Source organism: Panthera uncia, assembly GCF_023721935.1.
Source record: "Panthera uncia isolate 11264 chromosome A1 unlocalized genomic scaffold, Puncia_PCG_1.0 HiC_scaffold_17, whole genome shotgun sequence".
NCBI lineage: Eukaryota > Metazoa > Chordata > Mammalia > Carnivora > Felidae > Panthera > Panthera uncia.
Genome location: NW_026057577.1, coordinates 22,344,770 through 22,364,718, shown reverse-complemented (window position 1 = coordinate 22,364,718; position 19,949 = coordinate 22,344,770). Strand labels below are relative to the sequence as shown.

Genomic DNA, 19,949 nt, shown 5'->3' with positions numbered 1-19,949 from the left:
AAAAAAAAAAATGTTGCATTTGAGTATTACGTATGCTAGAGAATTTAAGCTATCTTCCACACTGCAAACTCAGGGTGATAGTTCATACTGGAAAGTCCATTAAGTATACTTTATATGCTTGCTAATGCTCTAAACTCTGTCTTTTCTCATTTTGCCTCATTCCTTTGGCCCAGTAGAATTGATGTTATCAACCCAAAGTTGAAATGTAAGTGAATCTTAATGGGCTGAAGGCATCCTTGGATGAATTGAAAAAGCATTTAATCCTGTTACTCTCTGTTGTTTTTATTTAATTTGCTATGAGATTTTGTTTTGTTTTGTTTTGTTTTTTTTTGTTCTCCTCCTGTACCAGAGAGGGCTTAATTGCATTTACTCTCAGTGTTTATATAAATGAGATTGGTGAGTTTGATAGATTACAGTTTCTTTTTAAAGACCATCTGTGAAAGGAGTAATCTGTTTATGAAAATAGTAAACCTGTGAATTCATTGGATTGTTGTGCTCTCCAATATAGCTGAAATTGTATATGTTAATGGCCTCTACATGTACATGAAATGGCAGGTCATTATGCCCATACCAGCCAGCGAGGTTTTTAATTTGCTAGCATCCAAAATTATATTTTGTGGGCGTTGCTGAAAGAAAATGAATTTAACTTTTTCTGACTCTGGCACATGTGATTTTTCTGGGCTTTGGGTAGTCCAGACTGTTCCGTCTGCCATTTTGTCTTGCAGCCTCTGAATTCCGTGATGGGGTTTCCATTTAATCAAGCCTTAGGAGAACTAAATGAAAAGCAGTAATGTTTGTCACATTTAGGATCAGAACTCATATTTGCATTGAACTTAGTTTATGCAAAAAATTCCTGTGCCCATTTAAGGTCCTAAAGAAATCTGAGGTTGCTGAATATGATAGACTTTGTTTTAATTAATTTCCATTTTCTGTCCCACCCTATGTTACTTGAAATAACCAAGCCTTGGTGCCTACGTAGTTACATATCTAATTGAGGACGACAAATAATAACACAGAAATTCCACAATCTGTCATTCTCTTTTTTTAAAACTAGTAAAATTGACAGTATGAAGATATACATACATATCTTACAACATCTTTCATTGGGTTTCTAATACTCTATGAGGTTGTGTAGAGGCTATTAACTTGCCTGGATTACTATAGATAAGTGTGATAGCCTTTTGGAACTCACGGCTATTACTTTGCAGTCAGCTTTAAAAAAAAAAGCTTCTCCGAGCTTTTAATCATTGTGCATTTTTCAAATTGAAAAATCATTATTTCTTGATTAAAGCAAATTCCCTTGTAGTTTCCAATAGGCAATATTTTTGTAAATCTCTAGACTGGCCTCTCTGTATTTGAAGAAAGGAATTTTCATTCATTTATAAATACTCGGCTATTTAGACTATTACCACTGACTGGCCTTCTCTCAAATTTGGGGGGCCTCAATGTACTTTAAACAAACATTTCTAGAAATGGAGTGAAGTCTGTAATGGTTTCTTTTGCCGCTCACAGATGTTGATGAATGCACATCAAATCCCTGCACTAATGGAGATTGTGTTAACACACCTGGATCCTATTATTGTAAATGTCATGCTGGATTCCAGAGGACTCCTACTAAGCAAGCATGCATTGGTAAGGCAGTTTGCTTTCACATGTGAAAATGTTCCATGAAATATAGTGACCCAGGCTGTTGAGGTTAAAAGTAAATTTATATTAAAATAAGACATGGAATGAAGTAGGTGCTGTTACATTACTACAGGTTTATTTTATGCTCCCCTCAGAAGTGCTTCCTTTAAACATAAACAGTATTTGCATATATAATCCTCGCAAAATGCTATCTGGCTTTGCAAAATTCAGTTTCTCTCCCTTCCCTAGATCACAACTTCCTTTCTCAAAATAACATCAGTAGCCTTACTGCTGTCTGAATAATGGAGCTCAAGATTTATAGTTGTTCTCAACTACTGTCTCCTTTGATGCTCACACATAGTCCGATACGAAGTCAGGCCTTGTCTTGAATCACAGTTTTGTTGGTACACTCAGTACCCTCTTCCAAACTGATTCATCTCAGAATTCTTTTAGCAGATGACTCTGCTTGTCTTCTTTTTCATTTCCTCTTCATCCACGAGTAGTTGCTCAGATAAGCTTACCTGGCAGGTTGCATCATTTTGCTCTTAACCCAGATAGTTTGACGGTCCTGTCTTCCTAGTCAACAGTCTGCTCTGAATTTGGGGGTCTTTGACCATTGTGTCCAAAAGAGCTACACCAGCCATTCCACTGCACTGCCCACCCGCACCTAGCTTCCCTCCACACACCAACCCATTTTCCTCTTTCTTTCCCTCTTCACCTACAGTTAAGTCAAGACTGTAAAAAAAAAAAAAAAAAAAACAAACAAAAAACTTGTGAGAGATGGAAATTTTGCTGAAGAAGCAACACGATCTTTGGTATAATGTGTAAGACACAGACTGGATACTGAACATCACATTTATTACATTACTGTTTTTATCTGTGGTTACTGTAAAAGAGTAATGTTTGGCCATTCTTCATTATCACAGATATTGATGAATGCATCCAGAATGGGGTCCTTTGTAAAAACGGTCGATGTGTGAACACAGATGGAAGTTTCCAGTGCATTTGCAATGCCGGCTTTGAATTAACTACAGATGGAAAAAACTGTGTTGGTATGGAAACTGCCTGCTTCTTTGCAAAAGATTCTTAAGGGATATACATTTTTATTTAGAACCATATATGCTGTTTCCATATAAGCTCACACAACACACATGTGAGAATTCTTCAGATGACTTAGGTAAAATATAAATGCATTTAGAATTAGACCCTTAAAGTCAAAGGAAAGATTTTTTGGAAATGTTATAACAATGAATAATGTACTGCTTCTGGGAATTTTCTGTGAGGTATATGTTTGATTAAAAGTAACAGTTTTTCTTCTGCCGTAGGTAATTATTAGTACCTACGGTATTTCACATTTTGCCATTACAATACTCAGAGGTTAGCAAAGGTCTCCCCTGACCTCCAATCTGGGGGAATGTAAAACCTTTTGGCATATGTGATAATCCGATCTCTAAATTTGACGTCCTGGCAATGTCTGGCAATGCAGTAGGTATCAGTACCTCACACAAATAATCTGTTCACACAGCAACTGGTGATAGTTCACCCAATGATGAAAGTCCAGTTCATTTCACTTGTACCCCTGAAGTCATATTAACATTTTTGCTAATCAAAGTAAAAACCCTTCTCAGGTGGTTTGAATAACAACTAAGCACAACATTTACTTAATTCTTTCCTTCTTGTCCCTTACGCTAAAGACCCTTCATGTTCTCCACATTATTTGCTCTCACTTGGTAGACATTCAGATTAGGAAAAAAAAAATCAGTGAGCACATAGCTTTTTTTTTTTTTTTTTTTAATTTTTTTTTTCAACGTTTTTTATTTATTTTTGGGACAGAGAGAGACAGAGCATGAACGGGGGAGGGGCAGAGAGAGAGGGAGACACAGAATCGGAAACAGGCTCCAGGCTCCGAGCCATCAGCCCAGAGCCCGACGCGGGGCTCGAACTCACGGACCGCGAGATCGTGACCTGGCTGAAGTCGGACGCTTAACCGACTGCGCCACCCAGGCGCCCCAGCACATAGCTTATTTATGTAGTAGAATGTGATTGGCAATTATTAATGGAAGGAGTGGGAGCCAGCTCCCCCAAGGCCAGTGGCGTCAGTGACTCTGCTCTTCTCCTGCAGATCATGATGAATGCACGACTACCAACATGTGTTTGAATGGCATGTGCATTAATGAAGATGGTAGCTTCAAGTGCATCTGCAAACCAGGATTTGTCTTGGCTCCAAATGGGCGTTATTGTACTGGTATGTATGGCTCTGAGATAGGGAAGTTACCATGATTGAAACCATCTTTTTTGTTTGAATGAATCATGCAAGAATTACTCCAGTTTCTTCATGCGGATTTCATATTATTCACGTCTGCTGCTAATTCAGCGAGGCAGGTGTCTAAAGCTTCCTAGAAAAACACACATTGTGGTCTAGGAACAGTGATATCTTTACAAAAATAATAATGGTATGGGAAAAATTAAGGGAATGACAGACCGGTTCTAGCAAGTCTGGAAGAGACAATGTAGAAATAATTTCTCTGTATCCCATGCCTAAACAAAAAAGAGGAAGAAAGAAATCTTGAGAGGTTTTCATTTTTGTGTACTAAAACCAGTCATTCGTTACTCATTTTGTATTACGTATTTTCCACAAACTAATCTACAGATCGTGACTATATCATTATCTAAAAATCTTACATCGACGTAGTGAAGAAATAATTTGACTGTTCCTATCAATTTTGTTTATCAAGCCATTTTGAAAGCTAAGCTCCAGTGATAACTTTAGTAAGCAAAGAAGTGCTTCATGGAAATAAATAAGACTATATTAGGTTTCTATTCACAATATGAATTTAGTAAGATGGAATAAATTTTGCAGTTTTTTTTTCAGTTTTCTCCTTTTAGATGAAATCAACTTTTGAATTCTTTCTGCATTCCATTACATGCTTACCTGAATACCAAATAATTTCAGCAAAATTCCAGGGAGTGTTGAGGGAGATAATTCAAGACTGATTCTTGTATTTTTGAATAAAAAATAGCTTCTGGACTATTCAAGAAAGGGGAGTACATTATTCAGTAGAAAGATTGTAGCTCTGCTGTTTCAAATCAAGACCGAGATGTCAGCTCAAGGTTGGTTGAATTGGATTTAACACAGGATTTGAGTTTAGTATTATTGCAGGGTGTAACATTACATTACAGCATGTAACTTTTAGTATTTCCTCAGAAACTTACATGCACATATAAATATGACCTAAATCTCAGCAGTTTTTGCTGTCTTGCAATTTTTTAAATTTATTTTCTTATTAGAGATAGTGCCATCTGCAAATTAAAATGTTCATCATTTGGCGACCCTGTGTTTTGAAGGCTGTTTCATCTTTCAGGGAAGCCATTGATTGTTGGGTTACATGTGATAAACTTGAGCAGATTGAAAATTAAGAGATGCTCCATATTTTGTTATTATGACTTGATCAAGTTAATATTAAAAAGGCATCTCTCTTTAGTTTGAATTTTATATGTGTGTAAATAAAAGTACCTGGGTGGCCCAGTCAGTTAAGCATCTGATTTTTGATGTCGGCTCAGGTCATGATCTCATGGTTCGTGAGATTGAGCCCTGCACTCTGAGCACAGAGCTTGCTTGGGATTCTCACTCTCCCTGTATCTGCTTCTCTCCCCACCCCCCTCAAAATAAATAAACTTTTTAAAAAATAAGATAATTACAAACATTTACTTTAATTTTAAGAATTTGTTTTACTTAACTTGAATTAAATATCATTTAATAGTTAACAGAATTGGCATATAAATAAAGAAAAATGAGTGTGTAAGGCTCTTTTTTTTCCTAATGGATAAAGTGAGGCAACTTTGAGTCAGTATTTCTGAAAATGCATTTGAAAGAGTTGCATTTAGACCTGAGATTTGTTATCACATCTATGTGTCCTTCCATAAATTATAAAATGGAAAACAGAAGGTTGTTAGTCTAGAGTGATGACAACAGGCATACTCTGGAATAAGGTTAAGTTTACCCAGTAATGGCCTGAGTTGTGTTTCCCCCTGGACAGATGTTGACGAATGCCAGACCCCAGGAATCTGCATGAATGGGCACTGCATCAACAATGAAGGGTCCTTCCGCTGTGACTGTCCCCCAGGCCTGGCTGTGGGCGTGGATGGACGCGTGTGTGTTGGTAAGTGAATCATTCTCCAGTGTCCAAATGGTCTTTGAAAATCGGACAAAAATATATCCATACAGTGGAAAAGTATTCAGCCATAAAAAGGTAGGAAGTACTGCTAAATGCAGAAGTATGGATGCCCCTTGAAAACATGATGCTGAGTGAAAGGAACCGCTCACAAAAGCCCAGATAGTGTATGATTCCCTTCATATGAAATGTCTGAAGCAGGCAAATCTATAGAGACGAAGCAGATTCATGTTACTTAGAACAGAGAGGGTGGGGATGCCAGGATAAGGGGGTGGTAACTAAAGGCATTTTTAAGGTGGTGAAATGTTCTAAAATCAGTTGTAGTGATGGTTATATATATATATATATATATCTTTATATCTGTATATATATCTGTATCTATATATATCTGTGACTATGCAAAACAAACAAACAAAACTATTGTACTCTTTAAACGGGTTAATTCTTAGGTATGTGAATTATACCTCAGTAAAGTGGCTTAAAAAATGTACAGGGAGTCCACCTAGCTCCTTGCGGAAGGCTCTGATGAGATGCAAGTAAAAATAAAAAAAAAAAAACACTGTCTCTTGATTTCGGTTCAAGTCATGATCTTATGGTTCATGAAATTGAGCCCCCCATTGGACTCTGTGCTGACAGTGTGGAGCCTGCTTGGGATTCTCTCTCTCCTTCTCTATCTAGCCCCACGTGACTGTCTGTCTGTCTCTCTCAAAATAAATAAATATATATTTTTTTAAATGCAGGAGAAGAAAAAAGGAGATCATCCTTAAAAAATAAAAAGAAATCATCCTTAAATCAGGATCCTTGATAATGTTAGCTGACTCTTTAAGTACAATGGATTTAGATGTTGTAATTCATAACAACTAAGATGAAAGGGGGATTATGGTTATATTTAAATAAGCCCTGTTTATTTAATATATTTAAATAAGCTCAAACACAATTTAAAATGTAAATAACTTCTCCCTTAGAACTTAGACTTCTGTCAAAAGGTGAAATATTTTTACATAGTTATTCCTCATCGCTATGCAGCTAACTATAGAAACAAGGGCAGAATATGAGAGAGAATAGGTATTTTATTCTAAACCATGCCAAATTACTTTGCTTTTTAAAGGGGTACTTTTGCCAAATGGGTTCCATGCAAATCAGAGTTACAGGCATCAATTTTAAAGAGGCAGGCAAATCAAAAATGTGATTGACATTTCAGACCATATGGCATTTCAACCATATGTCCTAAAGATAACAATAGCAGAGTGAGGTCATTGTAAAAATACACTTAATGTGGTTTTCTCTCCAGCAGGCTTTCCTGAGACCCCTAGGGGGCATTAGCCATTGTGCACCTGCTGTTTCTCAGGTGACTCTGTAGAAAGCAGACACCCTTATTGGTTTAGGAGTGTAGATGACAGAAATGAAATTCTTTCTTAGACATAGGTGATAATACTTTTACTCTTCCCTATGGGAATCAAAACCTTTGGATCCCGAAAAGTGGGGGAGAAAAGAAGCAACAGCAGATGGAAATAATCTGTCCACTTAAGTTCATCTACTGTCTCCAATTTAGGATTTATTTCAGCTTACAAGATTGTCAGCACTTCACTCAGGGATATTTTAAATACAGCAGCCAGAAGAATGTAGCTCCTTCTTGCTTCAGGAAGCTAAAATATTTTCAGTTGCTTTAATATACTTAGTTGCCCTTTTCCTTTACCAGAATGATTCTGTTGAAATGTATGATGAGTACAAAACCAGTTTTGGAGGAAGATACTATTTTTCCTTTAAGCAACCATCGTATAAATAGCAATGAGGAATTCAGTGTCCAAACACAAATCATCATGCATTTTTGCCACATACGGAAAAGGCATCAGACATTGTTGCACAGACTCCAGGTTTTCACAACTGTGGTCGTTTAAACTTTTTAAAATAAAAACACCATTTGTTCTGGGTATAAAATTATATATTGTCGTTCCTGTCACCTGCTAGACCTTCTTTCTTGGTCTCTTCTGCCTTTAGTGATGCTTTTGAGATGCATTGATTGTTGAAGTTAGGAATGAATCACTACTATTAATTATTAATTACTTATCAATTATATATTTTTCTTCAGTTTGTTTTCTTAGACATTGAGACGTGGGTTTTTATTTTCAAAAAATTAAACTATTATTGTAATTGGTATGTTGAAGAAGCATGGCTCACAGACAGGACATAAACAAAAGACAACTATATTTTGGTCTCTTGCATCCCTCTAAAAAGTATCTTTAAATTTATTCAGTAGAAACCACTCACCCAGTAAGTAAGGAAGAGAACTCAGGCAACCCTATAACTTTACTATTCATAAATAGCAAAACTTTATGTGACTACTTTAGGTAATGAAAACAATGTTAAGTATAGAAATTAGAATGCCCAGAGATAATATTCTGAACCTGACTTGAAGTTACAATTTCCCTTGCAAGCTCAGACCTTCATCAGCAAGAAGCTTTCTGACTCTACAAGGGTCAAAGTGCAGGAGGAGGGAAGAAGCAGGAGCACTGGTGACCGTTTCAGGATTGCTTCAAGGTTTCTCAGCTTCCCAGATGTTTAAAGCCACCCCTTGATTTCATAGTTCCTTCAGAGGCATTTGGCTGCCCTTACTGAGAGGCAGACACTGCATTTTCTTCCTGGGGGCTTTACTCATCTGCCTTCTGGTCTTTGAGCAGTCTGTTTCAGATAGGCTCTGTCTGAGGGTGTCTCATCACCTCTCCATGCCGTTGTGTTAGGACACCTCTTAACGTGGCCCACGTCTAGTCCGTATGACCTGCCATCCTTTTGCCATGTTAACCTCATTATGGAGGTGGATCTCACTCACCTCCCTCCATTATCCCTCCCATAGGAAGAGCAGCCACTCACTTTTGCCTCTAGGTATGCCAGGCAGAGGCAGGCATGAAACTCTCCCCCTGCTCCCTGTGAAGTTCTTCTCTTTGGACCAGTGGTGAGAATGGTAGTCCCCCAACTCATAATCCAGCTCTTGCAAAACACTCCTCCTCAAAAAATACTCTTCTTAATTGCTGCTCTTTAAAACTATGTCTTCGATAATTGGGAGGGTTTTCATGACCTGGCAACTATTTTCCATGTCCACTTCCTTCAGGGTGTAGTCTCAGAATTCACCTTGTTATTTGATATTTATATTATAATATAAATTGGGATTTTGGCTTCCATTTCCTATCCAACATCCTCCTACATGAGCTTAAGAGTATTTCAACATCAGTTAATTTTCTTTATCCTAGTTGTATTCCTTACTAGCTCTTTGGCCATAGGTAGGATACATCATCTCTCTCTGCCTCTTTTTCTCATTAGTTTTTTGAAAATTAAGTAAAATAATATGAGATTTTTTGTGTAAAGCTTTGAATGGTGTCTGGTATCTAACACATACCCAGCAAGTTAGCTATTAGTTATTCTTGTTCTGTTAGAATCATGGCATCACACCTAGGGTATTGTCTTAGAGTTGCTACTTTAAGCAGTAAAGAAAAGCTGACAGTAAAAAAAGAAGCATAAAATAGAATGAGCATTTTGCATCCATACTTTACCACTGGTGTGTAGAATCTGAGCAACTTGTTTAAAAATTCCACTTTTTAAGTAAGAAAAGTCATGGAGAAAATTGATAACATGGAAAAGATGCAGGTCAGGAGTATTCAGTTCCAATCCCTCTCCAGAACATGTATATGAGCACATCTGATATGAGCACATCTGATATGAGCACATCTGATGGTGCTGCTGGTCCTGATGCCTCTTATCCTGTCCACCTGTAAGCAGTGTCTCAGTTATATGTGAAGAGTATATGCACTATGGTTCTGGTCTGAAACCTTTAACAGGAAAAGGTTGACTGTCCTTATTAAAAATAGAAGAGAGAAATAAGGAAGTCACCATATTCTTTGAGTATTTCCTGTGTGTCTTACACACTGTGCCTACTGCTTAACAAACAAGTCTCATTTATTATATAAACTCTATCCTTATTTAATGGGTGACGGGTGTGTTAAGTATTTTAAGTAAGCTCTTTCCCATAGAGACCAGACCCTAGGACAGTTCATGTCCCTAAAACCTACACATATGTTATGTTACTTTCCTTTTCATGGACCTTCTGGTATTGGGTATTCTATACAACTAAGTTAATCTGTAACCCAGGCCACTACATAATGTGTCTGACTCTTCCTGCATGTACCATAGGCTTTTTATCGACTTCCTTCTAGAAATTGTGAAAGGATTATATTCTCAACATGAAAACAGTAATGAAATTGACCATTCTGTGATGCCTTCTGAGATAACAGATGTCATTATCACAAAAATCGTATTCAACTCACAAAATCCTATTGGAAATGATGCACTGTGTTGTATTTGTGCATACTTGTCTTGGAATGGAGCCCTGCTCTGTTATGTTACTCTGAGCTGGCTTTGCCAGACCCCATCTCATCAGAAGCAGAAGGGGCAGCATATCTTGTCTGTAGGGTTGTTGTGGTGAATCTCATGTCTTCTTCCATGTGAGTGTTCACCCATCTCATTGTCTAGTGCAGCCATAAAGCTTATCGTTTTAATGGGAAACATCACCAAATCTTAAGCAGCAGGTGACTCAGGTTGCTTTGTGTTATAATAAGCAGATAAAACTATTTCCAACAAGTTGGGAATAACTATGCCAGTGTCTGGTTTACACACTATACAGCTTCTCTGGCCTCTCTGGTGAGCTGAGTTTTTTTATAGTTCACCACTGAGCGTCTGACAAAACGGTAGCATATTGTATGAAGCATCAGAGTGAGGGCGTAAGCTGGGTATGCTTCTTTGGGACATAGCATGATGTAGAGGAAAGAGGAAGGACTTTGGAAGTCGCGCAGCCTGAGTATGAATTCCAGCATGAGCAGTGGGTGGTGTAGGACTTGGAGCTGCTCAAGTAATCCTTCAGAACCTTGCCTTCCTCACTATAAAACGTGGATAATGATCGCTGTCCTGTGGAGTTGTCGATCAGAATGTTCAGTGAGATCATGTCTGCAAAGCAACAAACCCAATACTGAGGACACATAGCAGTGGCCATTTTTTTTTTTTTTAATAACTGGGTTTTTTGAGAGTCTGAGATTAAAACATAACCACAGTAGTAAACTGGGGGTTGACAAGAAAGGCCTCCTAATTCAGAAAGTTGAAGTAAGAAATTTCACAGCCAGGCACTTCATTGTTCCTAAGCACTTGCAAAATAGAAATAGCACGTGTCATTTTGAGGATAGCATAGCCAGTGATTAGAGCTCAAAGTCATGTTTATAAATGATGGCATTATTCCTGCTTCACGAAAGGCCTGTGGGCTCAAGTGTGATAATGAATGCTTGCATGGTGCGTAAAACTTTGTGTAGAAAAAAAAAAAAAGAATTGTTGACATTACAAGCATGCATTTATTCATTTCTGAGCACCGTTAAATGCTAAAGATACAAAGAAAAAGAAAAGAGGCAGATGCCCTTTAAAGGCTTCCCATCCAATAGCCCCTTAGGTTCATAGAAACCCTCAGTTTTGAAATCTCTTTCTTTCACCATCTCCAGTTGTCACTCCACTTCCTCCTGCAGATACTCACATGCGCAGTACGTGCTACGGCGGGATCAAGAAGGGAGCTTGTGTCCGTCCTTTCCCCGGTGCAGTGACCAAGTCAGAATGCTGCTGTGCCAATCCAGACTACGGTTTTGGAGAGCCCTGCCAACCCTGCCCTGCGAAAAACTCAGGTAGTCCTGTTTGCCTGTGTCACGTCTGATAAAGAATCTAGAAAGGTAGCGTTAGATATTTGGCCAAAGAGTACATCAGCTCTCAAGTGTTCTGTCGTTATTTTCAGTTGAAGACCTCCAAGTCTTTGTTGGTATGTGAGGCATAGAATGAGGAAATGTGTCCTGTATTATTATCTATGATCCCCGCACAGAGAGTACACACAGGGGGTAGAGGAATGTGTTTGTTGACCCAATTATGGATGTTATAACATGTTTATTATATGGATACCTTACTCCTCAGTGTTTTTGATATTTAATATCATTGTGAAGATGAACAGCATAAAATCCACTTGTCACTTTCAAGGTTATAGTGAATTCACGAGAGCCTGATTTTCTTTATTTTTAATCTAGCCACAGCATGGTCTTGGGCTGTAATCTAAGTGAGTAATAATCATTTACTAATTTTTTCACAGATAGAGTCACATTACATGGCCTAATTCTTTGACTATTTTCTGACTCTTCTTTATTAATATTTTTACATAATCTGTACTGAATTTATGTAAGTATAGTAGGGACTCAAAAATAAACACAACCTCTTTTTTTCTTTAAAGTTGAGAATAGTTGAGAGTGTAGTCAGGCAAAAGTATAAACTACAGTTTAATGTGATTGATGCCTTGTGAGGGACATAGGGATGCCCGTGTGGCTCACTCGGTTAAGTGTCCAGCTCTTGATTTTGGCTCAGGGCTTGATCTTGCGTTTCATGAGATTGAGCCCAGCATCAATCAGGCTCTGAGCTGACAGGGTGGAACTGGCTTGGGATTGCCTCTCTCTCTCTCCCTCTCCCTCTCTTTCTCTCTCTCTCTTTCAAAATAAATAAACATTTTTTAAAAAGCAGGACATAAACAGGGAACTGGGAGAGCACACAGGAAAGAGAAGTTATTGGTCTGGAGAAGCTGGGAAGGACTTCATAGGGCTGGGGGTGGGTATCTGCTTAGTTTCATCTTGAAAAAAGGAATAAGAACATTGCAGGTAGGAGATGGAAGAAATGCATTCCAACCAAGGGAAATGGCTTGTAATTGTGTTGAAAATCTTCAAGGGATTGTTCAAATCTCAGCAAAGCATTAGCCTTCCTCTGGAATGAACTGAGCAGGACATTTTTTAAAAAGAAGAGTTAAGGTAGGAAATCTTGCCCTAAAAGTGTTTAAGTCAGTTATGCATACTATGAAAGATGTACAAAAATTGGTAACAAGGCTAGATGAAAAGGTGAGTGAGCTAATAAAATCTGGCATCTAGAAACAGTTGTGACTATAAATAGGAATGTAGGATACAATAAAGATAACGTTTAGGTTGGTGAGGAAAGATTGAACTAAGTAATGAATATTGTTGAAAAATAATAGAAAAAGTATGAAGTTAGCTCCCTGCATTAAACCTTACAAAATAACCTTCTTATAGAATATATAAACTATTTGTAATCTTGTGATAGTAAAGGACTAGCAAGAACAGAAACCAAAGACTAAAATACACATGTAAATTGGAAAAATATTTTGCTTAATTTATAAGGAATTTACACGAATTGGTGAGGAAAGTTGAAATCCTCCGTAGAAAAAAGTGCATTGTATGCGAACAAGATTTCACAAAATGCAAATAGCTACATGAAAGGATGTGCTACAATGAAAATTAAAATAAGACGTCGTTTTTGTTCATTAGCTTGGTAAAGTGTCGATGATTGCTTTTTTCCATATGGGTACTCTCTTCTGCTGATGGAAGGTTAGCCTGGGACATGTAGGGAGAGGAGGAGTATCAGAAGCCTTAAAAAGAGTCATAAATGCTGAGCAGTTTGACTTCCAAGAGATTAACATACTGATACAATTGAATTTCCTATTATTTATGATAATTGCTGAAAGTTGGACAAACCTGATTTCATCATTATCAGACTGAATAAATGTGGTGCATCCACATAACTGAGTAAAAACAGTAAATAGTCTATTAAGTGGGATATGAACATGAAATGTCTGTGACACAGTGCTGAGAATCCAAGCCTGCTCCCCACCTTACAGCCTCTGTGATCTGGGGAGTCACTTCACATGTCTGCCTGAGTGTTCTCAGGTGTCAAAGAGGACAGCAATGGTATCTAGTTTGTGATTATTACTCAGCTGTAAAAGAGAATGAGAACTTGCCATTTGCGACAACTAAGATGGACTTAGGGATGTTATGCTAAGTGAAAGCAGTCAGAGAAAGAAAGACAGATACCATATGATTTCACTTACATGTGGAATCTAAAACTCAGAGCAAATAAACAAACAGAAGCAGAAGGTGACCTGTAAACACAGAGCAGACACTAATGGTTGTGAGGGAGTGAAGGGTTAGGCCACATGGGTGAAGGGGAATGGAAGGTATAGGCTTCCAGCTTTGGAATGAGTGAGTCACGGGGATAAAAGGTACAGCAAAGGGAATACAGTCAGCAGTACTGCAACGGTGATGTGACAAACGGTAGGTACGCTTGTAAGGAGCACGGCATAACGTATCAGATTGTCCAGTCACAGTGTATTACAGCTGAAACTAATTACGGCTGAAACTAACATCGTGTGTTAACCACACTTAAATAAAATGTCTCATTTGTAATATTGGGAGAATTAAATAAACTATTAGAAAATGCTGGAATACCAGGCACATGGTAAATGCTGGTATGTAAGTATTGCTGTTATGTAAGTATTCTTTATAATTATTTTGTTACTGAGAGAAAAAAAGTTAAAAAGCATTCTCTACAATCCATTTTGGATTTTTTTTTTTAAGTTTCCAAATATGGAAAATATTTGTAACATTTATCGTTATATTAACTATATTCAGGGTGATAATCACAAGTGAGTTTTATTTTTTTATGCTCATCCATGATTTTGGAATTGTCAAAGTAATTATGTGCTGGAAAATAGTAACTATTTTTTTCGTTTTAAAAATTATTACCAGTGATTTTTCTTCATGGTAGTTTTGGAGTGACGTAAGTGACTTGTATACAGAGAGATAGTGTTTAGAGTTTTTCATTTCTGTATTTTTTTATCTTCCAGCTGAATTCCATGGTCTTTGTAGTAGTGGAGTAGGGATCACTGTGGATGGAAGAGGTAAGTCTATTGTATATTCAGTCTTACAGTAATTATGAAATTAGTAGCTTTATGATTATAACATGAGTTGTGAGAGTATTTCATAAAACATCAGTGTAAAATAATAAAACAAATTATCAGTGTAAAAAACTCGGTGTAAAATAATAAGATAAATTATCGCCTAGAATAGTGGTTATAAGCTAGATATATTAAATGTATGTAGATGCCACATTCATAGGAGATAAATATTTAACTTTTAAATACACGTTGTTGAAAATGTCTCTAGCAAACTAGACCTGTAATTTTGTGGGTACCATTGCTTAAGAAGAGGCTAAAGTTGGTATTTAAGTTTAGAAAAAGTGAGTCCGTTTAAAGAGAAAATATTAAATAGTGGTGCTGACATGATTTTAAAAAATCTTTAAGAAATACTTGATATGGATCAAGTTTGGGATTTACTACCCTAAAAATGAAGATTATTTGTGCCTAAGAATACTGAAACTTTCTAAATTTAAATAAGTGAAATTCAATCACATTTTCTTATTTTAAACAGCAATATGATTAACAAAATGCCACCATGAAACATTGAATATTAAATAAATTTGTTTATAACTTTAAAGTTCTTTTATACACGTATAGTATACACATACAGTTTCTTATGTGGTTTTTTTTTTAAGAAAACTGTAGGGTATTGTTAATCTTCACTGTATGTATGTATGTATGTATTTCTTCTCCTTTTGTGTTTGAGAAGATTTTGGACACATTTTAGATCAGTTGACAGTAATACTGCATCTTTGCCATGAACACCAAAAACCACAGAAAAGAAACCAACTTGTATAAGGATGTTTGTCCCAAAACTAAAATGAAAAAGCTAACATTTCTGGGGTATGTTAAGGTCTTCCAGATTCTGGAAAACAATTGTTAAGATTAAAATTTGAGCATCATGACCAAAATTTGATACTACGTCCATTTTTTTAATCCCCTCTCAATATGGTCTCTGCAACAGAGCCAGCCACTTGTTCCAAGTACTGGGTTGCTCAGACGAGCACGTCATTCTTCAAGTCTTGCCCACGGCCGACAGAGTACTCACTGTTGATGGCTTCTTATAAAACATTGGGTTCTCAAGCATCCATATTTGAACTGTTCTCTCCATTAATTTCAACTTGTCAACAATGAGAAACATTTATTAAGTATCATATTACTTAGCTGATTGTAAAAAAATGATAATAAAATAGAAATATTCCATGCCTTTGGGGATCATAAATTATATAAGTCACCCTAATAAATGGTTGTCCTTTAATTAGATGGTTATAATACCTATCGAGTTAAGTTTTCCTTTGGATTTTAAGCCAACAGCCTGTAAATTTCTTTATTAATTTTATCATAAATGCAGGCACATTATGTGGTTTAGTCCTTTGAATTTCTGCCAGTTCCCTTCATTTTTCTTTTAACTTACCAGGGAATTGTCCTGTATCCCTTAATTTCAATCTCTTATTCCTTATTTTCATTTTCTTTCCCTTTCTGAAAGCCAGGCAAATTGTGGGTTTGTGGAGTTAAACACTTTATATGTTGAGTGATCTTTATTAGGCCTACATATGTCAACAAACAATACAATATCTGTGAGCATTAAACTTTCAACATTTAATGCAGATATCAATGAATGTGCTTTGGATCCCGATATATGTGCCAATGGAATTTGTGAAAATTTACGTGGTAGTTACCGTTGTAATTGCAACAGTGGCTACGAGCCAGATGCCTCTGGAAGAAACTGTATTGGTAAGTTGCTGTATTTATACGAGAACCTTTTGTATAGTTTCATTTCATGGATTATAAGAGAAATTGAAATACAAATAAGTGAATAAAACTGCAGATCTTACAGTTTCTCTTTCCTTCTTATAGAAAGAAATAAAGCTATTGGAATCCACCCAATTCTGTTACAAAATAACAAACTTTTTAGTGGCAGAACTTAGTATTTAAATCATTCTGTTCCCAAATGAATAGATATATACTCAGTTGTTGTCTTGTTGTATTTCTGCATATATCTAAATCGTGCAGGTTTTTTTTTCCACTAAGAAAGGGACTTCAGAGTTAACAAGGCAGTAAGTTAAGAAAATGAACTGTTACAGGTTTAAAAAACTTTGACTTACAAGGAAACAACTAGTTGCTACAACTTATCCAAACATAGGTGTTTCTTTATGTAATTTATAAGAGAAGGTTTATAAAAACTCAGGTACCTAGTTCATCTATTCGAGAATTTGTGAAGAATTTAGATTTTCTCATAGAGCACTGAGTCCATTTTTATAAAACGAATGCTGTCAACTCATCATTATACATAATAATGGTTACACCTAATCACTGATGACTCTTAAAACCAAGTTTTGATGATTATGATTAGGAAAAAAATATTTTTCAGCCCTTATGGCACTGAATTTTATTATTGAATATATTCATTTGATCTTGAGTTGAAGACATATGTACAGATAGATGTATAAGTCTGTATTAAATGTCATATGCTTATAATGGATTTTGACACTCATGAGGAAGGGCACCAGCCAAAGATTATTGAACATTTATAAAAACATGTAAACCTACTACCTGATATTCACCAGAAGAAAAGTTGCTTCCAGCAAAACTGCTGAACACAGTTGAGCACAGGGGCACGCTACTGGAAACAGGGAGATTCAGTGAGCATTTATTCCCTAAACATGTTTCATGGCACTACTTGACTCTTTAAAGTAAGAATATGCATAATTTTGATAAAAATTAGAACTACATTTTAAAATTAAAATGAGGCCAGATTTTAGTTTTAGTTGGCTAGGGTTGCTGTAAAAACAAACAAACAAACAAACAAACAAAACCTACAAAGTTTGAGTTGCTTCAAGCAAGAGAAATTTATTGTCTCATAATTTGGGAAGCCACAAATCCAAAATCAAGGTATTCAGAGAGAGGGCTATGCTCTCTCTAATGGCTCCAGGACAGGATCTTTCCTTTCCTCTTCTAGCTTCGGGTGTTTGCCTGCAATCTTGATGTTCCTTGGCCTGCAGTTGCATCACTCTGGTCACATGTACATCTTTTCCGTGTCTTTTCACTTCATCTCCCTGCTCTGTTTCACATCATTTCCCCTTTTTTATGGACAGTGGCCATATTGGATTACATCCTACCCTAATGATCTCACTTTAGCTTAATTACTTCTATAACATTCCTTTTCCCAAATAAGGTCACATATTGGCTTCAACCTAAGTTTTTTTGAGGAACACATTTTAACCCAAAGCATGGAATAGTAGGTAAATAATTTGTGATGCAGCAAGCTGTCACAATCATGGGGAAGTGTATGGAACTGCTTAAAATACAGTGTTACCAAGTCAGAATGGGAGCAAAAACATAATATCCAAACGAAAAAAGATCAGATAAGACACAAAAAATAATATTTATCAGTGCTGATAGAAGTACAGCAAATATTTCTCCAATATCTGTTTTCCAAATTTTTACAACAGTATACCATATATATCGTTTGGTAAAGTACAGTTGTTATTCATGAGACTAAAAATATAAGTGTAGGTTAAAGGAACTATGCTCCCCACACTTCATTTTTTCTTTCTTTCTGTTATTAACTACATTTGCAAAAATGAGCAAGGACATGAAGATAAAACTCAGTGTGAGCTTCTTAAACCTGAGCATTACATAATAATTTCTAGGCTGTTGTAGACTTCTAACAGAATATACAAAATAGATCATTAATTCCCCATAAATAAGGAATTGTGTCTGAAGTAAAAACCTAATGGAAAAAGAGTAGTAAGCACCTTTTGTTTAGTGCCATTTAACGCATTTTGATTAGATTTTAATTTAAAAAAACTTTTTAAAATCATCTCTTATTTTTATTATATATAAACTAGTATATAGGTGAGTGAGTAATCTTTTGATGTATTTCATTGGTACTTTCAAATATAGTGTGTGTGTGTGTGTGTGTGTGTGTTCATTCAGGGACTTAAGAACATTTTCAAAATGGGCACCAGTATAAGAATGTTCTTGTACAAGTAAAACCAAATATATTTTGCTTAGGATCAAGGAATGTACTGTCAGCACAAAGAGACTAAGTCTTTTTGGTGGGGTGGGTGCGGGGCAGTGAGATAGGCAAAGGGAATTAAATGAAGTGTCCACTTCCAGTTGTAAAATAAATAAGTCGCAGGGATAAAAAGTACAGCACAGGGAATATGGTCAATAATATTGTAAAAAATTTGTAATTACTCTCACCATGGGGAGCATTGCATGATATATATAAATATTGAATCACTATATTGTAAACCTGAAACTAATATAATATTACATGTCAACTGTACTTCACTTAAAAATATATTAATTTTTTAAAAGAGATGAAATCAAGGAGGGGATAAGAAAAATAAAAATAAAAACAAAACTTTATTGGTCATCGGATTGTTCAACATGTGTTTCTCCTGTCTTTGAATGGCGGTTTTCAGACATTGATGAGTGCTTGGTAAACAGACTGCTCTGTGACAATGGCCTGTGCAGAAACACGCCTGGAAGTTACAGTTGCACGTGCCCACCTGGGTATGTGTTCAGAACGGAGACAGAGACATGTGAAGGTAAGAGATGTCTTTCTTGCCTAGTTGTGAAGCGTAAGTACCTAGATGGCCATCGATGTTTGTCAAGTACATTGATGAAACAAGATAGTGAACAGAGTATTGTTTGAATATTTTTAAAATTCAATGATCTCCTTCAGCCTCATCTGTCAATTTTGAGAAATCGCATGTACTGGGGTGTCTGGCTGGCTCATTTGGTAGAGCATCTAACTCTTGATCTCAGGGTCATGAATTTCAGCCCCAGGGTTGGTATAGAGATTACTTAAGTAAATAAATATACCTTAAAAAAATAAAGAAGGAGTGCCTGGGTGGCTCAGCTGGATAAATGTCTGACTTCAGCTCAGGTCATGAGATCACAGTTCTGGGTTCCAGCCCCGCGTCGGGCTCTATGCTGACAGCTCAGGGCCTGGATCCTGCTTCAAATTCTGGGCCTCCTTCTTTCTATGCCCCTCCCCCACTCACGCTCTGTCTCTTTCTCTCAAGAATAAATAAATGTAAAATTAAAAAAAAATAATAAAAAAAAAGAAGAAATAGTAGGTACCTAACCCAGTTTATAAACCCATCAGTTTTGTTCCATTCAGATAAAATATCAACAAACATTTTGAAATATGGGTTGGGGGGGGTAGTGAAAGGAGCCAGTTTGTTTTACTTGCTGAAATTAAATGTCAGATTTTTTTTGTTTTCTTTTCCCCTTTTAAAAACTGTCATATACTAGCCTCGGGGAAACCTGGCAGGTAATGTCAGAATCAGCCCTGAGGGACTTTCTCTATGGAT

The 19,949-nt window shown here is 36.5% G+C and overlaps 1 protein-coding gene across 1 annotated transcript in view; it reads left to right on the top strand.

The window, feature by feature from the left end:
• Positions 1-19,949, top strand: part of FBN2 (fibrillin 2) — a 257,434-nt gene that overhangs the window by 143,599 nt on the left and 93,886 nt on the right. The window contains exons 12-19 of the mRNA XM_049648459.1: positions 1,513-1,632; positions 2,553-2,678; positions 3,749-3,871; positions 5,664-5,786; positions 11,354-11,506; positions 14,548-14,601; positions 16,228-16,353; positions 19,053-19,178. Coding sequence (XP_049504416.1) covers positions 1,513-1,632; positions 2,553-2,678; positions 3,749-3,871; positions 5,664-5,786; positions 11,354-11,506; positions 14,548-14,601; positions 16,228-16,353; positions 19,053-19,178 — 951 coding nt within the window. The remainder of the gene's footprint in view (positions 1-1,512; positions 1,633-2,552; positions 2,679-3,748; positions 3,872-5,663; positions 5,787-11,353; positions 11,507-14,547; positions 14,602-16,227; positions 16,354-19,052; positions 19,179-19,949) is intronic.